At 39.5% G+C, this 17,173-nt stretch overlaps 1 protein-coding gene across 1 annotated transcript; it reads right to left on the minus strand.

Annotated features, from left to right (window-relative positions):
• Positions 1-1,990: 1,990 nt before the first annotated feature.
• LOC115685064 (vacuole membrane protein KMS1-like) lies at positions 1,991-7,638 on the minus strand. Its single transcript, XM_030610062.2, has 8 exons — positions 7,457-7,638; positions 5,884-6,095; positions 5,236-5,314; positions 4,753-5,052; positions 3,595-3,752; positions 3,225-3,341; positions 2,823-3,002; positions 1,991-2,552 (listed from the first exon to the last, which is right to left on the minus strand). The coding sequence occupies exons 1-8, from the start codon at positions 7,476-7,478 to the stop codon at positions 2,382-2,384; spliced, it is 1,239 nt and encodes a 412-aa protein (XP_030465922.1). The 5' UTR covers positions 7,479-7,638; the 3' UTR covers positions 1,991-2,381.
• Positions 7,639-17,173: the final 9,535 nt, after the last annotated feature.

Raw genomic sequence — 17,173 nt, forward strand, 5'->3', positions numbered from 1 at the left:
CGGCTCCTGACAGAACTCCCCATGTTCAATACACGGTTCGGTTCATTTCTGCCCCTTTTGCCATCCTAGAATATATATGAATTGAAATCAACTCAGACGGAGACGCCTTTTGACGTAATGATAATACTTAACTTTGGAGCACTCCCAGGATGAGTGACCCTACGAAACCCTAAGGCTCGGTATTGAACGGGTCAAAGCGGACAATATCTGGAGTGAGTTAATCTATGGATGTCACGACAATAATTCATGTCTAAATATTTTCGTGGACGATGAAAATGTTCTTCTTTCGTTCATTTATGTGAGCGATATACACCATTATTTTTAGACAAATATTTTCTAAATCATTTATTTATCGCGAAACACCCGCACATTTGGGTCGAGATCAACTGCCTCTAACTACCTGTTCCTTGATCAACGTTGTCCCGAGAATATATTGACTTTTGCGAGCAATCCAAAGGAAGAAAAACAACCCCTAACATGCTATATGTTTCTCGGTTCCCAAGAATATGAATCTGTGTTTTTTATATTCCAGATCAACGAAAACTCCAAGAAGATAATATAAAAGAACACAATGATTAGATTAATGGAAACCCTAATATTTTATTCTTAGGGTTTGCGAGAAGGAATGGATTCCTTGTCACAGATTCGGTCCAGATTGATCTGATATACAAGAAATCTGTTCAAAGCCATGTCCAGTACACATATATATTATATTATATATATAAAGAAACCCTAGATGGAATAATATATAATAATATATAGAGGCCAAAATGGTTTTGAGTACCAGCTTTTGACCCACAAAACTCCTCGTGTTTACCGGTGTAAGCCCCAAACTTTGACTTTTATCACTAAGCCATGTGGAATAAAGTAATTGAAGGAGAAAATCTCGATTTTTTTCCTTTTTTCCCGTCCATGCATTGAATCACATCTAAATTATCTAATGCTTCGGATTTACATATTACCAAGAACAGATTTTTTTAATTTTATTTTCCATTTGTCAAAGATTTGATTAGAATACTTTTATTGATTTATTTAAATTAATGTCTAGTCGTTCTCGCCATTATATGTAGAATGTCCCAAATTTGTTGTCAACCTTAGAAGGGGATCATCGGATTAATTAAAAAAAAATACAGATCATTATAAATTGCAAATTATTGATGATTGAGGGGAGGTGGCAGCGGAAAAGCAGTAGGGGTATCTTGGCATTATGAAATAATTAATTGCAGCAAAATCAAACATATAATTATATTGATAATTTGGTTGTATAGGTCAATCATAGCTTAATCTTTAATTTAAGGGCAATTTTTTATTAGGAATAATCCCTTTCTAATGGGACAGGATTTCAGCCCAACTTTAGCCATAATAAATGCGTGGTCCATCCATATGACACTCAATATTCCATATGAATATTTATATCATTGACTCCACAAAAACCTATACTCTCTGGCCCTTTCTATCTCTAAGATATGCCTACATCCAAACAATATGGTCCCGAAAGGTACCTTGAAGATCCGAACAAGTTATTGTCGTAGGCTTTCATTCAATGCAATACTCCTCAATAATCATATAAATGAACTCGACGCCATTAATCTATGCAATCAATAAGGTGTGAAGTGGTGCATTGCACGCTCAAGGCGCTTGACTCCAAATTTCTTAATTTGGATCGACTGCCCCAGCTGAGATCAATGATGAGCATGATGATCAATAAAAAAACTAAGGTCCGATATGCATATGTGGACCTACACTTCCATGAACACGTCTGATGCAAATCCACTGTTACAGATTTGCTTGAGCGAGCTAACCTGAACATCCGCACTATTTTAAGGCTCGACCCATTACTTAATTCCGCGATCTATCTTATCCGGACCAGAAAGAAGATTCGCGATTTGAAAAGAGCATTAGAGCTTGGAATGCAATCTGATGACACCATGATATGTTGCTAATAATGCGCCCGCTAATCATGTTCCCGCAGTAAGTGAAATGAATTAGCTGCTCATGCAATACATGGTCTATATTGCATATTGAGATTTTCTTTTAGGCTGATGTTGCATCCCATTACTGATGTTGATATATACAGAGTATCATCTAGGAAAGACGAAGAATTCTCTGAATCGAAATTCCAGCACAATCGAGCAAATGTGTTTCTGTGTTCAGAAAGAATTACTAGATTTCATTTCCAAATTGTTGATTAGGCCCTACCATCATCCTATTTATGCACAATCTTCTATAGAAGTGCCAAGACTGCAGACTTTTCGGCATCACCCCGGGCTTGTAAGAGTTACCACTTCAATTTTATTTACCTTGCACTTGGAAAGGAGGTAAAAGTGCCACATAGCAGACATATTAAAGCTGCCGCTTTGTCGATGCACTCGGTCGGGTTCCTACCTCAACGTGCTTGATGCGGATGATCTGTCCAAGGATTCAAGCTCTTTCTCCTGCTGTTTCTTGAGATAGCTCTTGGCAGTTTCAGTCACAATCTTCGCAAAGAAGTTAATGAGCATGAGCCACACGATGCCGTTCCATATCGAAGCAAATGAGAACCCTTTCTTCACCTAAAAAATAGGTTTCATTCAAACATCACACGTAATAGTAAAGAAGAGTGATGCAATTGGTACTACGTAATATTTTACAAAAAGCAACAATAGGACTAAGATGTGTAGTTAGTTCCTCGATCAAATCAGATACAGATGTTGGAGAGTTTGACATGATACTTATAAACAAAATCCAGAACAAAGGGTTATTGAACACATAGCACCATTATAGAGCAAAATACAAGCAAAAGCATGATGGATGGTGTAGTATATGGAGCATTGAAAGAGTACCTTTACATTTGAAGTCACGGGAGGGGATGCTGCCTGATATTTATCTCTCACTGCATTGAGTTTGGCAATGATGTCGGGCAAGATTGGAGCCAGACCAGGTACAAAACTGAAAACCCAAATTAACTCATTCTCCATCCAGTTAAGGAGTTGATTGTTGCAAACAGATATTATGAAAACCGTCTGCAATGGAAGCAACAAAATCAGACGCAAGCCCAATTAGAGGCCAATCCCTGATTAATATATCATTTTTCCTGGTACAAATTAGAAACACTTCTCAAAACTATTGATGATATACCAAGTTTCCAGAAAACTTCTGAACCAATGTCACCTGATAAAGACCTTTACCTTCCTAGAAATTTGCAATTTCTTTCTGGGGTATAAAGAAACGAATGACTTTAGTACCTGTATGTGGGTTTTGATAATCGCCTTTCCAATCACTGTTGCAAAAAAGAACTTCCAGAAAGGAATCCCAAATTGACCACACATGATTCCAGCAAGGTCAAATAGTGGATTTGGCACCTAAAAGAATTTGCAGCAAATGAACGGTTAGATATTCAGAAGAAGCTATGATTTACTGATTGAAAAAGTACGTTGCTTCATGAATGTCTATTCCTGTTCAAACAACAAATAAACGGATTCTCTGGCCAACACTGTTGTGGTTTTTATTTTAATTTTTTTGGAAAGGGAGGGGGGGACCCAAAAAAAAGATGATTTATCCACAATAAACAGGTTTGAAAACTTCAGATACTAAGGTAATAGGACAGATCCTCACTGAAGCAAGCACCAAAATGGTGAAGAAGTTCAAATATTGAGAATGTGACAGGAGCCAGTATTTAATTTGTGTGAAGTGGTTTGCAATAACACCATTCTCTTTCTTTGAGGAACCACCCAAGTCTTCCATGGCATCTGACTTGATACCTGACAGCTGTGCTGCAAACACAAATGGGAAAAGAAAAATTCTTAATCACCTATTGAAGCAAATTGCACATCGAAACTGTTAATCCTCTGGGAGTTAATTTTTATAGACAGACATTAGACATTTTACTCCCATGGAATGAAAATTTTCGCTATCACATTTCAAGTCATTCATTTCTCCACAAGAAACCAAAAACAAAGATGAACTGCAAATTCTGTCAGTAACATTTGATTGCAAAAGATCACAAGGAACAGGAGAAACTGATAAATACATAATCATGAGGCAACATGCATCCGAACTCTCTCCTCAAGCAGGTTATCAGATTTATAACTATTTACTTATGCAGCACTACGTCTGAATGATTTTACCAGCATGAATTTTATGATAAAATATAACAATTATCATTAGCATGCCCAGTGGAGGAAGCATTTAACAAGTAGGTGGAGATATTCCAACAAGCCACGATACGGTCAAACATCGTTTTGCACAGGTTCTAAACATGAGATCTGTCATCCACAATGTTCAGTACACAATTTGGAGACTATGTAGACATTTACTCAGGTAACCATCACAAGTTCCTCGCAAAGGAAAAAAGTGGGTCGCTGCTGGAATCAAACAAAGAATGAAACAAATTCATCAAAGACTATGAATTCTATAATTGTTCTCAAGAAATAGAATCCAGGACGCAGGGGCTCGTGAACTCATGGAAGAACCTATAAAGAGTAATAAGAACCAATGTGCGATGGAGTTCTCAAAAAAGTTTCCCTATGCCCAAAAACTACAATGTTCACAACTTGCCAAAAGAAATCATGTATATTCTTGGTTGAAGGACAATAGGAAAGACAAAATCAACACAAACACTCTGCAACTTTTCTTTTTCTACCCCATACTTTTGCTAGTCAAAAACAAATCCTGAAGCTAACTAGTATTTACCAGTCCACTTTGCTTTTTCAGAGACATGATGTATTGAAAATATAATGTGCCAAAGTAAGGAATTAGTTTGTAGCCCCAAACCTGCTCTGGAGATAAAATATGGTGGAAGCTCTCCAAGTGCCGTTCCAATGCCCCATAGAACAGCTTCCATCTGAACTTGAGGCAGTATGTGGCTAAGAGGTACCCGCAGACCATGCAAAGGTGCAAATAATGGAGGTCCAAATTCAGAACAATCCTTATCAAGCCATGAGGGACCTTTCTTTAACTGAATCGTGTCATATGGAGCAGTTTTTATATCAACTCTCCCACAATGCATTGCTTTAATAGTGAACAGCGCAATGTGAGGACCCAAATAAAGGACAAAAGTGTGTAAACCTGATCCTGGAAGAGCACATCATATGAAAATGGGAACAGAAAAAATCTATCAGTGACTATGCTATCAAACACATGAATGAAGCTAAGAGACACAAGGAATCCGCAAAGTAGCAAAGCAGGAAAAACAAAGACAAGGAAAAGAACTATGAGTGCTACTTTAGCATGCTTATGTGCCAAACTTTTACTTACCTAGACCAATTGAAGAAGCTACACCAAGTGCTATCCACCATAACCCAAATTGCATGTACTTGTAGAGCTCCTCGACATGCTAAAACAGGCAGAAAAGGTAAATTAAAATCCTCAACACAAAAAAAACAATTTTCAGATATTTTTATGAAATTACTAATAAAATCAAATCTAAGCCTAATAATCTGCCTAGTGTCTTGAAGTTGAACAGAGTTAGAGTTCCTGGCAAAGGACTTCATGGGAATAAAAGTTTAAGCAACACAAATCAGGGAATCTCACCAAATCAGTACCCTTATTGTTCCTTATGAAAAAAATTCAACTAGCGTAATTATCTTCACACTCACATGTTAAGAAATTCTTAGCACACAAAAACATTTAAACAGATAATTACAATATTGAAGAGAGGGAGACACTTAAAGAAGCATACTAGTTTTAAGCACTCATTGCCAAACCAATATCCTGCAACACTTATACACAGGAGCTACAAAGTGGCAGAATGCATGCCAATCAAAAGTAATAAGTCCTAGTTTGATACTCTTAAATTCTAGCTATCCACACAATTTACGAGAGTTTTAACATCTACATGGTGCCTTTGCCCGACAGTAAACTATCGTGCCCAAAAAACACTTCAAACCAACGTGAGTAGCAAACCTTATCATGCGCTCCATCAACTGTAACCAGCAAAAAGCTGAGGGCCGCAGTAATGGCGCTTAGAAACAGAAGCAAGCCCCCTTTCCCCAATAGGTAAGATATCAAATGCTTGAAATGCTGAAAAGTGGCCAAAACAAAGAACTTCAAAGTCTTGTATGGCTGTGTTGTCAGAGTCAAATTTTCCAGATCCTGTTGGTGCTTCTGTTGCAGTCCTGAAGGAGGAACAACTCTATTAGCTACACAACTTCCTTAGCTTAAAAATCTGGCAGATAAGTTCTAAAAGCTCTTATCAGCTTGTTATTAAGTCGAATAGATAACTTGGTGATATGCAATGAATAGACCTCCACGCATCAAGACAGATAAAAAGTGCCTTTTCATATATATTTCGCTTCTCATCTTCCAACAGATAATTCATAGCACTATTGGACATATAACGGCCCTTTCCTTAGTAATTAAATAGTGTTCACTTCTGCCTGAGTATCACCGCCCATAATAATGTGCGGTACTAAGACAATATCATTTTCGCAAACATTCCAAGAACATGAAGAACCTACTGAAAGGAAAAGTATCTATCAAGGATGGAAAAAATGAAAAGAAAGCAATTACAGAATTACATCAAAGAATCGCACTGAGAAGTGGATTGTTCTGGAGCTTTCATTTAACCACAAGCTTATATAAGATATCAGTTATGACAGAAAAATACCAGTTCATGGCGATGTAAGCCGCAAAAAGCAGAAGCAATGGGTGGTTATTAAGAAAAATCCTTCATTCATGACGAAGACCACACCATTCACTTCTCTCAAAATGGCTATTTGGGTGTGTAACAGAAAACGTACATTGACCATACATGTCTTAAGGCCTCAACTGCTTATAAATCTTGAGCAAACATATTATTGATATCAATCTACAGAACATCCCATTTTTTTTTTCTGGCTGAAAAATCAGGGGTTTGAGATAGAACGGCAAAGGATTCCAACCTTAAAGAGGGTAAAATAACTCAGCAACCAAAGCATGTTGAAACTGAATCACAAGTCAAAGCTCATAAAAAAAACACAATTCCCATCTCTTGGGGCATCTAAGGGATGTAAGTTAGAATGCCCTCGTACTCATCAGCTCCTATTTCTTCAAAAAAAAAAAACAAAAAATTTACCCATTTCAAAATAAATTTAGAAGGAGATCTATTCTTGTCTGTTGTTCTTTTCTATTTTTCATTTTGATTAGTAAACTTCTTGAAAGAGAACCCATTGAGGTTGCTTCACAATGGCCAAGTTTTCGAATTTCCATTTCGCCAATCAGCCAATCTTCAGCCTCTCGTTACTCAACATCCAAGCATCGTTACCCAGATACGATTCGACCAAAAAAAAATAAAAATGGGGCGGAAGCGTGCGCAACCGAAAAACTAGAAGAAGCTTAGCAAGATTAACAATCCTCCCGCTTCATCCGCAAGCCCGGATAAACCACGGGGGGTCATCTCTCTCGACCCGAAGAAATCACCCCGGAAACGATGACCCCTTTCGGACACCAATCAAAGAAAACCACAAGACGAAGAACGGGGGGGGGAGCTACAACTTGCCTGAGATCGACGACGCATCCATGGCGCGAGCGGGAGCGGGAGCTTTCACCAGGCGTCAATCGGGGGTCCGCGTCGAGCACGCTCAAATCGAATGCGGGGGCATTGCCGATGCGGGAAGATGTGGCGAAAGCTTTCACCTTTTCCCCTGCGTTTCGGTTCGTCACGAAACGCGCACGGTCGGATTGGGCGGTGGGATCTCTTGCAGGGGAGAGAGAGAGAGAGAGACAGGGAGAGGACCCCGAATTTAGAGGAGGGGATTCTAGGACGAGACGAAGCGAGGAGTTTGCGTGGACCCCCCCCCCCCCCCCCAACGACCGAGATAGCCCGGCCCGGCCTGGCCTACCTTGCTTCTTCCATGACTTTTGTATATAATATATATTGGAATGTTATATATATATATATATATATATATATATATATTTGAATGTATATAACAAATTATCAATAAAGAATAATAACACAAACGTTTCCTGAACTTTAGCCCAACATACAACTCGATCCATGAACTTTTAATCCGTTCAATGTAGTCCTTGAACTTTAGGGACTGAATTGAACACGTACTAAAAGTTCAGGGACGGTATTGAACAAATTAAAAGTTCAGGGACCGCATTGAACATTAGCCTAAAGGTCAGTGATTCTATTGAACAGATTAAAAGTTCAAGGACCAAATTGCACATTAGGGCAAAGTTCAGGGACCGTTTGTGTCATTATTCCTTATTAATATTTACGTTTGGCAACGAAGCTGCTAATATTTAGGCACGCATTATATATGATAGTACATGACCTTTCGTCTGAACTTTGAGACGTAAAACATCGAATTATTTCCTGGGGCGAGGGAAGACGGACTTTTCTCCCAATTGGGGGTGCGGGGCGTGCGGGCACCGGTACGTTAGAATGAGGAATACGTCAATGGAGTGCGTCGTGCCTGTAAATCAAACGGACAGGCCGCGGAGGCCCTCGCAGGGGCTTTATACGATAATCGAATGGATCGAGTGAGTGTTTATAATAACCGGAGAGATTATAATTGAGAAATGAAAAATGGAGGTTTTACTCAAAACCTTATATTTCTGAATCACCGTCTCGTTACATGGATATCGCGTGCTCTCCTGTTTGGTAAGTGCTTATTGTTGTTCGAATGGTCTTATCACATTAAAATATTTCAAAAAAAAATCGGAAAACATCGGCGCGCCGAATATATTTTCTCGAATTTTCTCGATACTTTTTGAAAATAAAAATCGAGAGCGAAAGGGCTCATTCAACAAAAACAAAATTATAAAAATAAAGATGTAGAGAAAGAATGATTTCCATACGAGGTGCATCATGTTGATACGAATCAGCAAAGACCTTCTTGTATACGTTCACGAGGACAGAATCCATGGCAATGATCGCCAGTTTTTCCTATGAACATACGATTGCTTCCAAGCCCTGCAATATACACAGAGAATATTCTCTCCTTGGAAAAAAGATATCCTGCTCTGTATTCCACAGGTCTCCAACTTACAGACCTCAATGGATCTATCCTTTTTCAAGAAAATGATTCGGTTGTTTTTATTTTGCCAAGTAGAGCCCAACATGTCCCTTCTCGTGAAGTGATTATTAAAATATGAAATTCGCGATGCTTAAATTAAGTACTTGATCACCCATTCAATCAATCAATAAGGAATAATAAAAAAGGGTAATGAAGCTTTTATGCCATATTGCCCGTGGACATATAACACTTAGGGAAAGCAATGAATTAGATAATTTATGTACTTTTGGATATGAGCAAGCCTTTAAAAGACTTCATCTTGGTCCTCGTCTGGATCTCTTGATCGCCGGAATGTAAAATTTCCAGAAGGTTTTTCGTCTTCCCGAAGAAGTCTGAGATATTGAGAGAAATGGGGGTGCGAGTTAGGTGAAAATTGTAACTCCACGGTTTATGCACTTTAGCTATCAATATTGTCCGTAAGTTAAAATATTGTCCGTAATTTTTTTTTTGATAAAATAGCTTGTGTAGTCATTTGTTAGTGAGCTATCAATTTCTTATATCAAATTACCAACGTTAGTTTGCTAATTACGAAATTACCGGCCATTGCAATAAATTGCTAACTTTTATTTGCGTAACTTACCAACTTGCTGCAATTACAGGCTCTCGAAATTATGAACCCTAATTGGAGTGATTTACTAACTTTGTTTTCGTGGATTAAGTCACCAATTAGTTTTAGATTACCAACTTTTATTTGAGTCACTTACCAATGTTTATGTCGTTCATTTCAAGTTATAAACTTTTGTCATAACTTTCTAACTTTTATTTGTGTACCTCACTGACTTTCATGTTTCGGGTTGATCTAATAAACTAGGATGTTGTGGCCTACGTGACCAACACATGTTAAATTCTCATGAAACTAATAAGTTCGGGCTATCTCCTATATAGGCCACCGATCTAGGTTTGGACATATGTCCTATTTGATTCGCGATGTTAGTGAGGTTAACAACATCAACGTTTTCTTAACCAAAAGTAAGCGTTCTCTTAAATGACAAACATATCCTTCCGTAATAACAAGCATTAAGTTTGTTCGAAGGGAACCCCGAAAACATTGGGCAACCTCCAAACAATTCAGAGGTCGGCATGACAGTCTACCTAAGTCCCAAAACTCAATTTTTGTACGTATGTCCCTTGAATGCTTGTGAAATTAATGGTCGAAAGAGATCGTTAACCGACACGAAATTGGTCTTTGTCAATGTGCTGGAAAATGGGGAATCCATCCCCAATTTCGATATCAACCTTTCACCCTTTTGGTTCCCAAAAGAACTCGTTTGGTGGGGTCAAACTCCTATCGAAGAATTGGAATTAAGAAAAACCTCCAACCACCACCGGCCAAAGTCCTGCACACGGCGGAAGCTGCATAGACAGCGACCCCGCAAGTGCCTTTGATTTTGACAAGACGAGACGGGCTCGATCGTACCAAAGATAAGATTTGACCCACAACAACAATCTAAGGAAAGCATCAAATCGAAGAGATTCGGTTTTCTATGTTTGGGCCCAAACAAGGCCTCTCGGCCCATGCCAATTGGGCCCACGGAAAGGCCCAATAAAGGGGTGGTGTGGAAAGAGGGAATTGCTCTTCATCTTCACAGTCCTCAGCCCTACCAATTTTGGTCTTAAAGAGACATGTCATTGGTAGCACACCAAAACCGACAGATCATAGTGGAAACCCCCAATTTGCTCTGAGCGATCAAAGGCTGCACTTCATTTTGTCACCCATGTATGTCTCAACCATCCACTGATCTAGTGGATATGATCAAGACAAGACACATTTTCTCTTCCCAAATCTATCCTATGATCTCTTTCAATGGACGCGATGCCCCAGTGTCTCCTCTTCCTCTTTCTGGCTCTATCTCGTGGCCTTTTTCTTGAGGCCAGCTAATCTCTCCTCAATGACGGACATAAACTCATTGATAGCAACCAAAAAAAGAGGTATCTAACATTAGAACCGTGCATGCATAGAGGGAATAATGGGTCCCCATGCATCGTGTAACGATCGATGTCTTACGATCATTGTGCGCGCTACGCCAAAGGAACTTCCACAGAACCGTTCTTCATATGGTTTGTGCCCTTAGTTTAAGATTGATGCCATAATCAAAACCTCGACCATTCAATTCCTCCCACGTCTCCGTCAATCATTTAGGTGTCCCCTTTCTTTTACTCAAGTTTACTTTCAATCATTTTTAAGTTGAATTCCTCCCACTTCCCTTTCAATCATTTACCTGATCTTTTTCACCCAATCATCTCTATTTTCAATTTTTTTTTTACAGGGATAGTTGCAAAAAGTCTCTTGAGATTTACACCCGCGTATCGAATACCATCTCCACTTTTAAAACTTTATAGTTAAGATCCTAAGTTTTCCACTTTCATATCAACCTGCCCGCTCACATCCCGCTTATTTACAGAATTGGTTGTTTTGCTTCCGAAATTGCCCATCCACAAACAAAAATCTACAAATCCTAACATGCATTTCTCTCTCCTCCATCGCCTCTCTCATACCTGTCATTGCCCAATCGCCGAATTGCCCGCTCAACACCCCCGCTGTCCCCTATACCGTCGAGATTTAAGATTTAAGCTATTGAATAAGAAAGGGCGAGACTCACATTTAACTCTTGATCTAAGACATATGGCCCCAATATTATTGTTGAGATCATCTCCTTACAAACTAGTTAAACAATGTTCTCAAGAGCTCGCAATGCATGACCAATACATTTTTCAATTAAGGTCAAAAGAAGCCTCTTTTGGATCTTCTGCGTGGCCCCTCGAAATCAAATAAAAATGTGGCATGTGCACCATGAAGCTCAAATGATGCACAGGCAGGAGGCGATCTCTGGTAGGATCCAAAGCAGAGACGAGTGTGTTGCAAATGTGATTCACACGAGACGATTTTATATTAATGAGCGCCGATGATAATCTTCTTATGGGTCCTCGTCAAATCTCTCGTGTCTGTTTCTTCCAGTGTCTTTTCATAATTTAATAAGATAAAAAAACAAAAGAGCTTTGGAGTCTGGACCATCATTTTGTTCGGTCGTTCTTCAGCAATTGGAGCGGGACTTTGCCTTTCTTGATAGTCCTTGATATGGACGACAGCTTGAAAATGTGCATGTGAATGCCAACGATGAGTGTCCAACCTCATGCAGCACAAAAAGATTCCCAATGAAAAGGAACAAGAAAACATTCCAACCCTATTCATGTCCCCATGTCTAAGAGTGCTCTCCAATTCTTCTTCTTTTTTTTTTTCCTTTTTTTATTCTGTGTTAGAGCTCCATTGTGAAAGCAGATCGATGGTCAAATTGAAGTTCAGTTTTTTCATGTGGGTATGTGCTATTTTGAGGGATTTGTAAAAGTGTTGAACATAATGTGGGTGTTTGATGTAAACGATCGGGGCCTAAAAGGAGAAAAAAACCCCGTAACATAAACGACTTGATCAGGCAAAATATACTGCTAACTAATGAATAATCAAGACCCTTTTTGTTCTTAATAATTGAAGTTTCTAATTTTTTTCTCTGTTTAAAAATGAAAATTGTCCATGAAATATGATTGATAGAACAAAAATGAAGGAAACAATAAAGTTATAACTTAAAAAATAATTTTACCGAGTGTCCCACCATATCCTTCTCGAGTGCCCCTCCCGGCATTTTTCTTGTCTTAATTTAATTTAAAACACGAAATTCCAGCAAAAAATTCATAATTGGGATAAACAAAGAAAATTTTCGTTCTTCACGTACCAAAAGCCTGTTAAATTATAGCAGAGAAGAAAAACTGGGAGTAAATTATTTTTCTTTATTTCAGTACTATGAAAGGCGAAAATATCTTTGAAATCAAACTAGCAAGAAGAACACTTCTTGAATGCCTATTTAAGCTCATTTCCTTAAATATTCCCAAATTTTTTTGTTGGTTATGCTGCCACAGTGTAATATAAAGTTTGGTATTTTCAGTAAGATTATGCTTCTTCCTCTCGATTAAAATATTCGAATTTAAGTGGTCATTTAGGTTTAGTTAAACGTAAACATTGTGTTACCCACCCATAGGTAGCTCAGTTGGTTAGGGTGTACTTGGGATTGTGTGGTTAGGCATACTGGTCCCAAGTTCGATTCCCCAGCTGAGCACTTGTGATTTAAGTGGGGGGCCATGGCGGTGGGTTGCTGTGCTAGTCTCCCCAAAAAAATAGTCGAGGTGCGCGCAAGATGGCCCGGACACCTCGGTTACCAAAAAAAAAAAAAACATTGTGTTGCATGCCTTGTAAGTTGGAATGCCATTTGATTTTAGTGAATCTGTCTCTCATGCTCCATTTGATCTCATTCACTTTGACATTTAGGGACCATCGCCAACCCTCACTATGGGAGTCTTTCGCTACTTTGTAATTTTTATGGATGATCATGCTCAATATACCTGACTTTATCATATATAAAATCGATTTGAACTTACTCAAATCTATCATGATTTTTTTGTTATGATAAAAACACAACTTTCAAGATATATTGAGGTTTTTCGTATTAATAATGCCATGGAATATAGTAACGCATATTTTCTTAAAATTCTCTCTCAAAATGGTATTATCATTCATCACTATTGTCCATGAACTTCCTAACATTTTTTGCCTCAAAATCGATTAAAAGTGTGGCGGGTGCTTCATTAAGCTCAAAAGATGCACAAACAGGAGGCGATCTCTGGTAGGATCGAAAGCAGAGACAGGTGGGTTCCAAATGTGATTCACGTGAGACGATTTTATATTAATAAGCACCAATGATAATCTTTGCATGGGGTGCCTGTCAAATCTCTCTGTCTATTTCTCCCAGTGTCTTTCCCATAGTTCAGAAACGCAAAGAAAAGCTTGGGCCATCGTTTCATTTGGTCCGTTCTTCAGCAAATGGGAGGGACTTTGCCTTTCTTGATGGTCCATAATCTGCACGTCAGCTTAAAAAATATGAATTGGGAATGCGAACAATCAGTGTACAACCTCATGCAGCACAAAAAGATTCCCAATGAAAAGGAACAAGAAAAGATGACAACCCTATTCATGTCTCGATCCCCAAAAGTTTAGTGCTCTCCAATTTTTTTCCCTTTTATTTATTCTGTGTTAGAGCTCCATTGTGAAAGTAGATCGATGATCAAATTGAAGTCCAGTTTTTTAATCCTTCTTGATTGCCCCTGCCGGCATTTTTCTTGTTGTAATTTAGAACACGAAATTCCAGCAAAATATTTGTAATCGAAGATAAACAAAGAGAATCGTCGCTCTTCATGTGCCACAAACGTTTTTAAATACGATAGAGAACAAAAACTGAAGATAATTTTTTTTTTCATACTTTATTTTAGTAAAAGACGAAAATATTTTTCGAAATCAAACAAGCGGAGATGAACATTGCGAAAAGAGAGAAAGCAATCGTTTGATGTTCACATTATAACCCATATTGTCGACTGCTACAATTGTTTGGGGGTCGCATGCCCAATGACGTACCGTCCTAACACCTCATGTGATTGGTAAGTGTTTAAACAAATATATTTTTTTGTATATACATGATTTTGGGATTCGAAGCATGTTTTGTTTCTCCACCACTGTGCAAATAATACATAATTAGACCATGGAAAATTATTATTTGGACGCAATCCATCATGGACTAAGCTAACTATGCTGTTGGATTTACCAATTCTCACGTAAGAATGAGACTTACGTATTTGACTCATGTAATAATAAAACGACCACTATATCAATTATGGTTTGGACTTTAGTGGGCATTACATGACCAAAAGTATACTAATCTAAACTATGCCGTTTCCTTATAAATGGAAAAATAAAAGCAATCTCTCCGGATCTTGATTAGACACTAATTAAAATGTGCTAATTTTGGTTAGGGTTGACGATTTTATACAAATTGACATGATTCAATACGTTCATCTATATATTCAAGTCAAAACACTCTTTTGATATGTGTGTGTGTGTGTATATAGATACATACACACACACGGGTAATCTAAGTCAGCTTATCCTCATTAAAGTAAGAGTATTTTCATCCTAGATTCGCACCTCCACTTTCAATGGATGTTAGAAGTTCCTTATCCCATGTTTCGGCAAATGAGAATCAAGTCCTCCTTTAAGCAAAGAATAAAGCTCCAACTACTACGATCCATCCACTTTTGCAATTCTCATTTGCTTTTGGGTTCGTTTACCATATTCCTCTTAGGGTTCCATCACCCTCTTCTTCTTCTTTTTGTTGCCAAAGAAGAGTTCCGATGCACTTTCGGGGAAGAGAAGATGGGGGGATGATCTCTTTCGGTAATGGACAGATCTTTTCAAGTGAATCACCATCTCTTTTCTTACGAAAAAACAAACTCCAAAATTTTTTGCATCTTTATACGTTGGTCTTTCCCATTTACTCCTTTCTCGATTCCTTCCATTGCTACCAAGGAAGGCATCCACAGGCCGGAGCAAAAAGCAAGAGTTGCTTTTACTAGTTTATCGTTGTTATGCATTTACATATCTTTGTTCCCTACTCTTTCATACCCTTTTTTCTTTTGTGCACAAGACAATGCACACTCTTTTTCCCTATTCTTTTGGTGGCTTCTCATTTGAGTTCCCGATTGGGGTGATTTCAAAGAGATGGCGCTTTAAGGCAACATGCTTCTTGTTGGTGCTACAACACAATCTTCTCTTCCAAAAGGGCAAAAGTACACAAGAAGTGCCATAACTTGTGTACGGCGATCATTTTGGTGCCATAACTTTTTTTCGGATCACTTTGGTACCAAGTCGGAGGAAATGAGATTACTTTAGTGCCAATTTGGCAGGAAATCCGACGTAGCATTTTTTTATTAATTTTTGACGCCTACGTGGCTTGCCGGAGGATGAGTCAGCGTGTACAGTCAGCATTTTTTATTTTAAATATTTTTTTCCAGCGTGTACAGTCAGCATTTTTAATTTTAAATAATTTTTTTCCTTTTTTTTTTTCCTCTTCTTTCCTTTTTCTTTTCTTTTCTTTTCTCCCCTCGCCGGCCTGCCACCGGCGAAGCCCGGGAAGGGCTGGGCGAGGGCGGCTTTGCCCATGGCCGGCGAGGGCGGCCTCGCCGGATCCGGGCGAGGCGACCCTCGCCGGCGACAGCCCAAGGCCGCCCTCGCCGGCCCAGTGAGGGCCGCCTCGCCGGATGGCGAGGGCGACCCTCGCCGGCGTCGGGCGAGGGAAACCTCGCCGGGCGGGCGAGGGTTGCCCATGCCCGACTTAGGCGAGGGCGACCATCGCCGGCGTCGGGCGAGGGAAGCCCTCGCCTGGGCGGGCGAGGGTTGCCCACGCCCGACTCAGGGCGAGGGCGACCCTCGCCCGCCCAGGCGAGGGCTTCCCTCGTCCGCCTGTGCGAGGGCTTCCTCGTCCGACACCGGCGAGGGTCGCCCGACGCGGCGAGGGTCGCCCTCGCCCGATCAGGGAGGCGGCTCGCCTGTCGCCGGCGAGGGTCGCTCGCCGGATCCGGGCGAGGCCGCCCCTCGCCGGCCATGGGCAAGGCCGCCCTCACCCAGCCCTTCCCGGGCTTCGCCGGTGGCCGGCCGGCCACCGGCAACCGGCCGGCGAGGGGAGAAAAAAAAAAGAAAAGAAAAAGGAAAGAAGAGGAAAAAAAAAAGAAAAAAATTATTTAAAATTAAAAACGCTGACTGTACACACTGGAAAAAAATATTTAAAATAAAAAATGCTGACTGTACACACTGACTCATCCTCCGGCGAGCCACGTAGGCGTAAAAAATTAATAAAAAATGCCACGTCGGATTTCCGGCCAAATTGGCACTAAAGTGATCTCTTTTCCTCCAACTTGGTACCAAAGTGATCCGAAAAAAAGTTATGGCACCAAAGTGATCGCTGTACACAAGTTATGGCACTTCTGGTGTACTTTTGCCCTTCCAAAAGTAAGGGGAGTGCTGGATTCGAGCTAATGAGATGTGCTCTGAGGCCTTGGGAGATAATCATTTGTCACAAATATTTAAACTTTTAGAGACGTCTCTTGATAAAATATTCGTATTTTCATATTATTTGATACTCAAATGCACGTCATTTTCGATAAAATTTTTGTCTACCAGCAATTTTATTGAATTTACGGAAAATTACTCGTTCTTTTAAGTGAAATGTATTGTACACGGATAGAACACATGCCGTATTATTCTCGGGAAAAAAATTTCATTTTTCCAACTTGCGTACCATCCTTTAATCAGTCAA

Source organism: Syzygium oleosum, unplaced genomic scaffold (genome assembly GCF_021117445.2).
Source record: "Syzygium oleosum isolate NSW1041296 unplaced genomic scaffold, Sole_v2.1 Sole_v2.01, whole genome shotgun sequence".
NCBI classification, from domain to species: Eukaryota; Viridiplantae; Streptophyta; class Magnoliopsida; order Myrtales; family Myrtaceae; genus Syzygium; species Syzygium oleosum.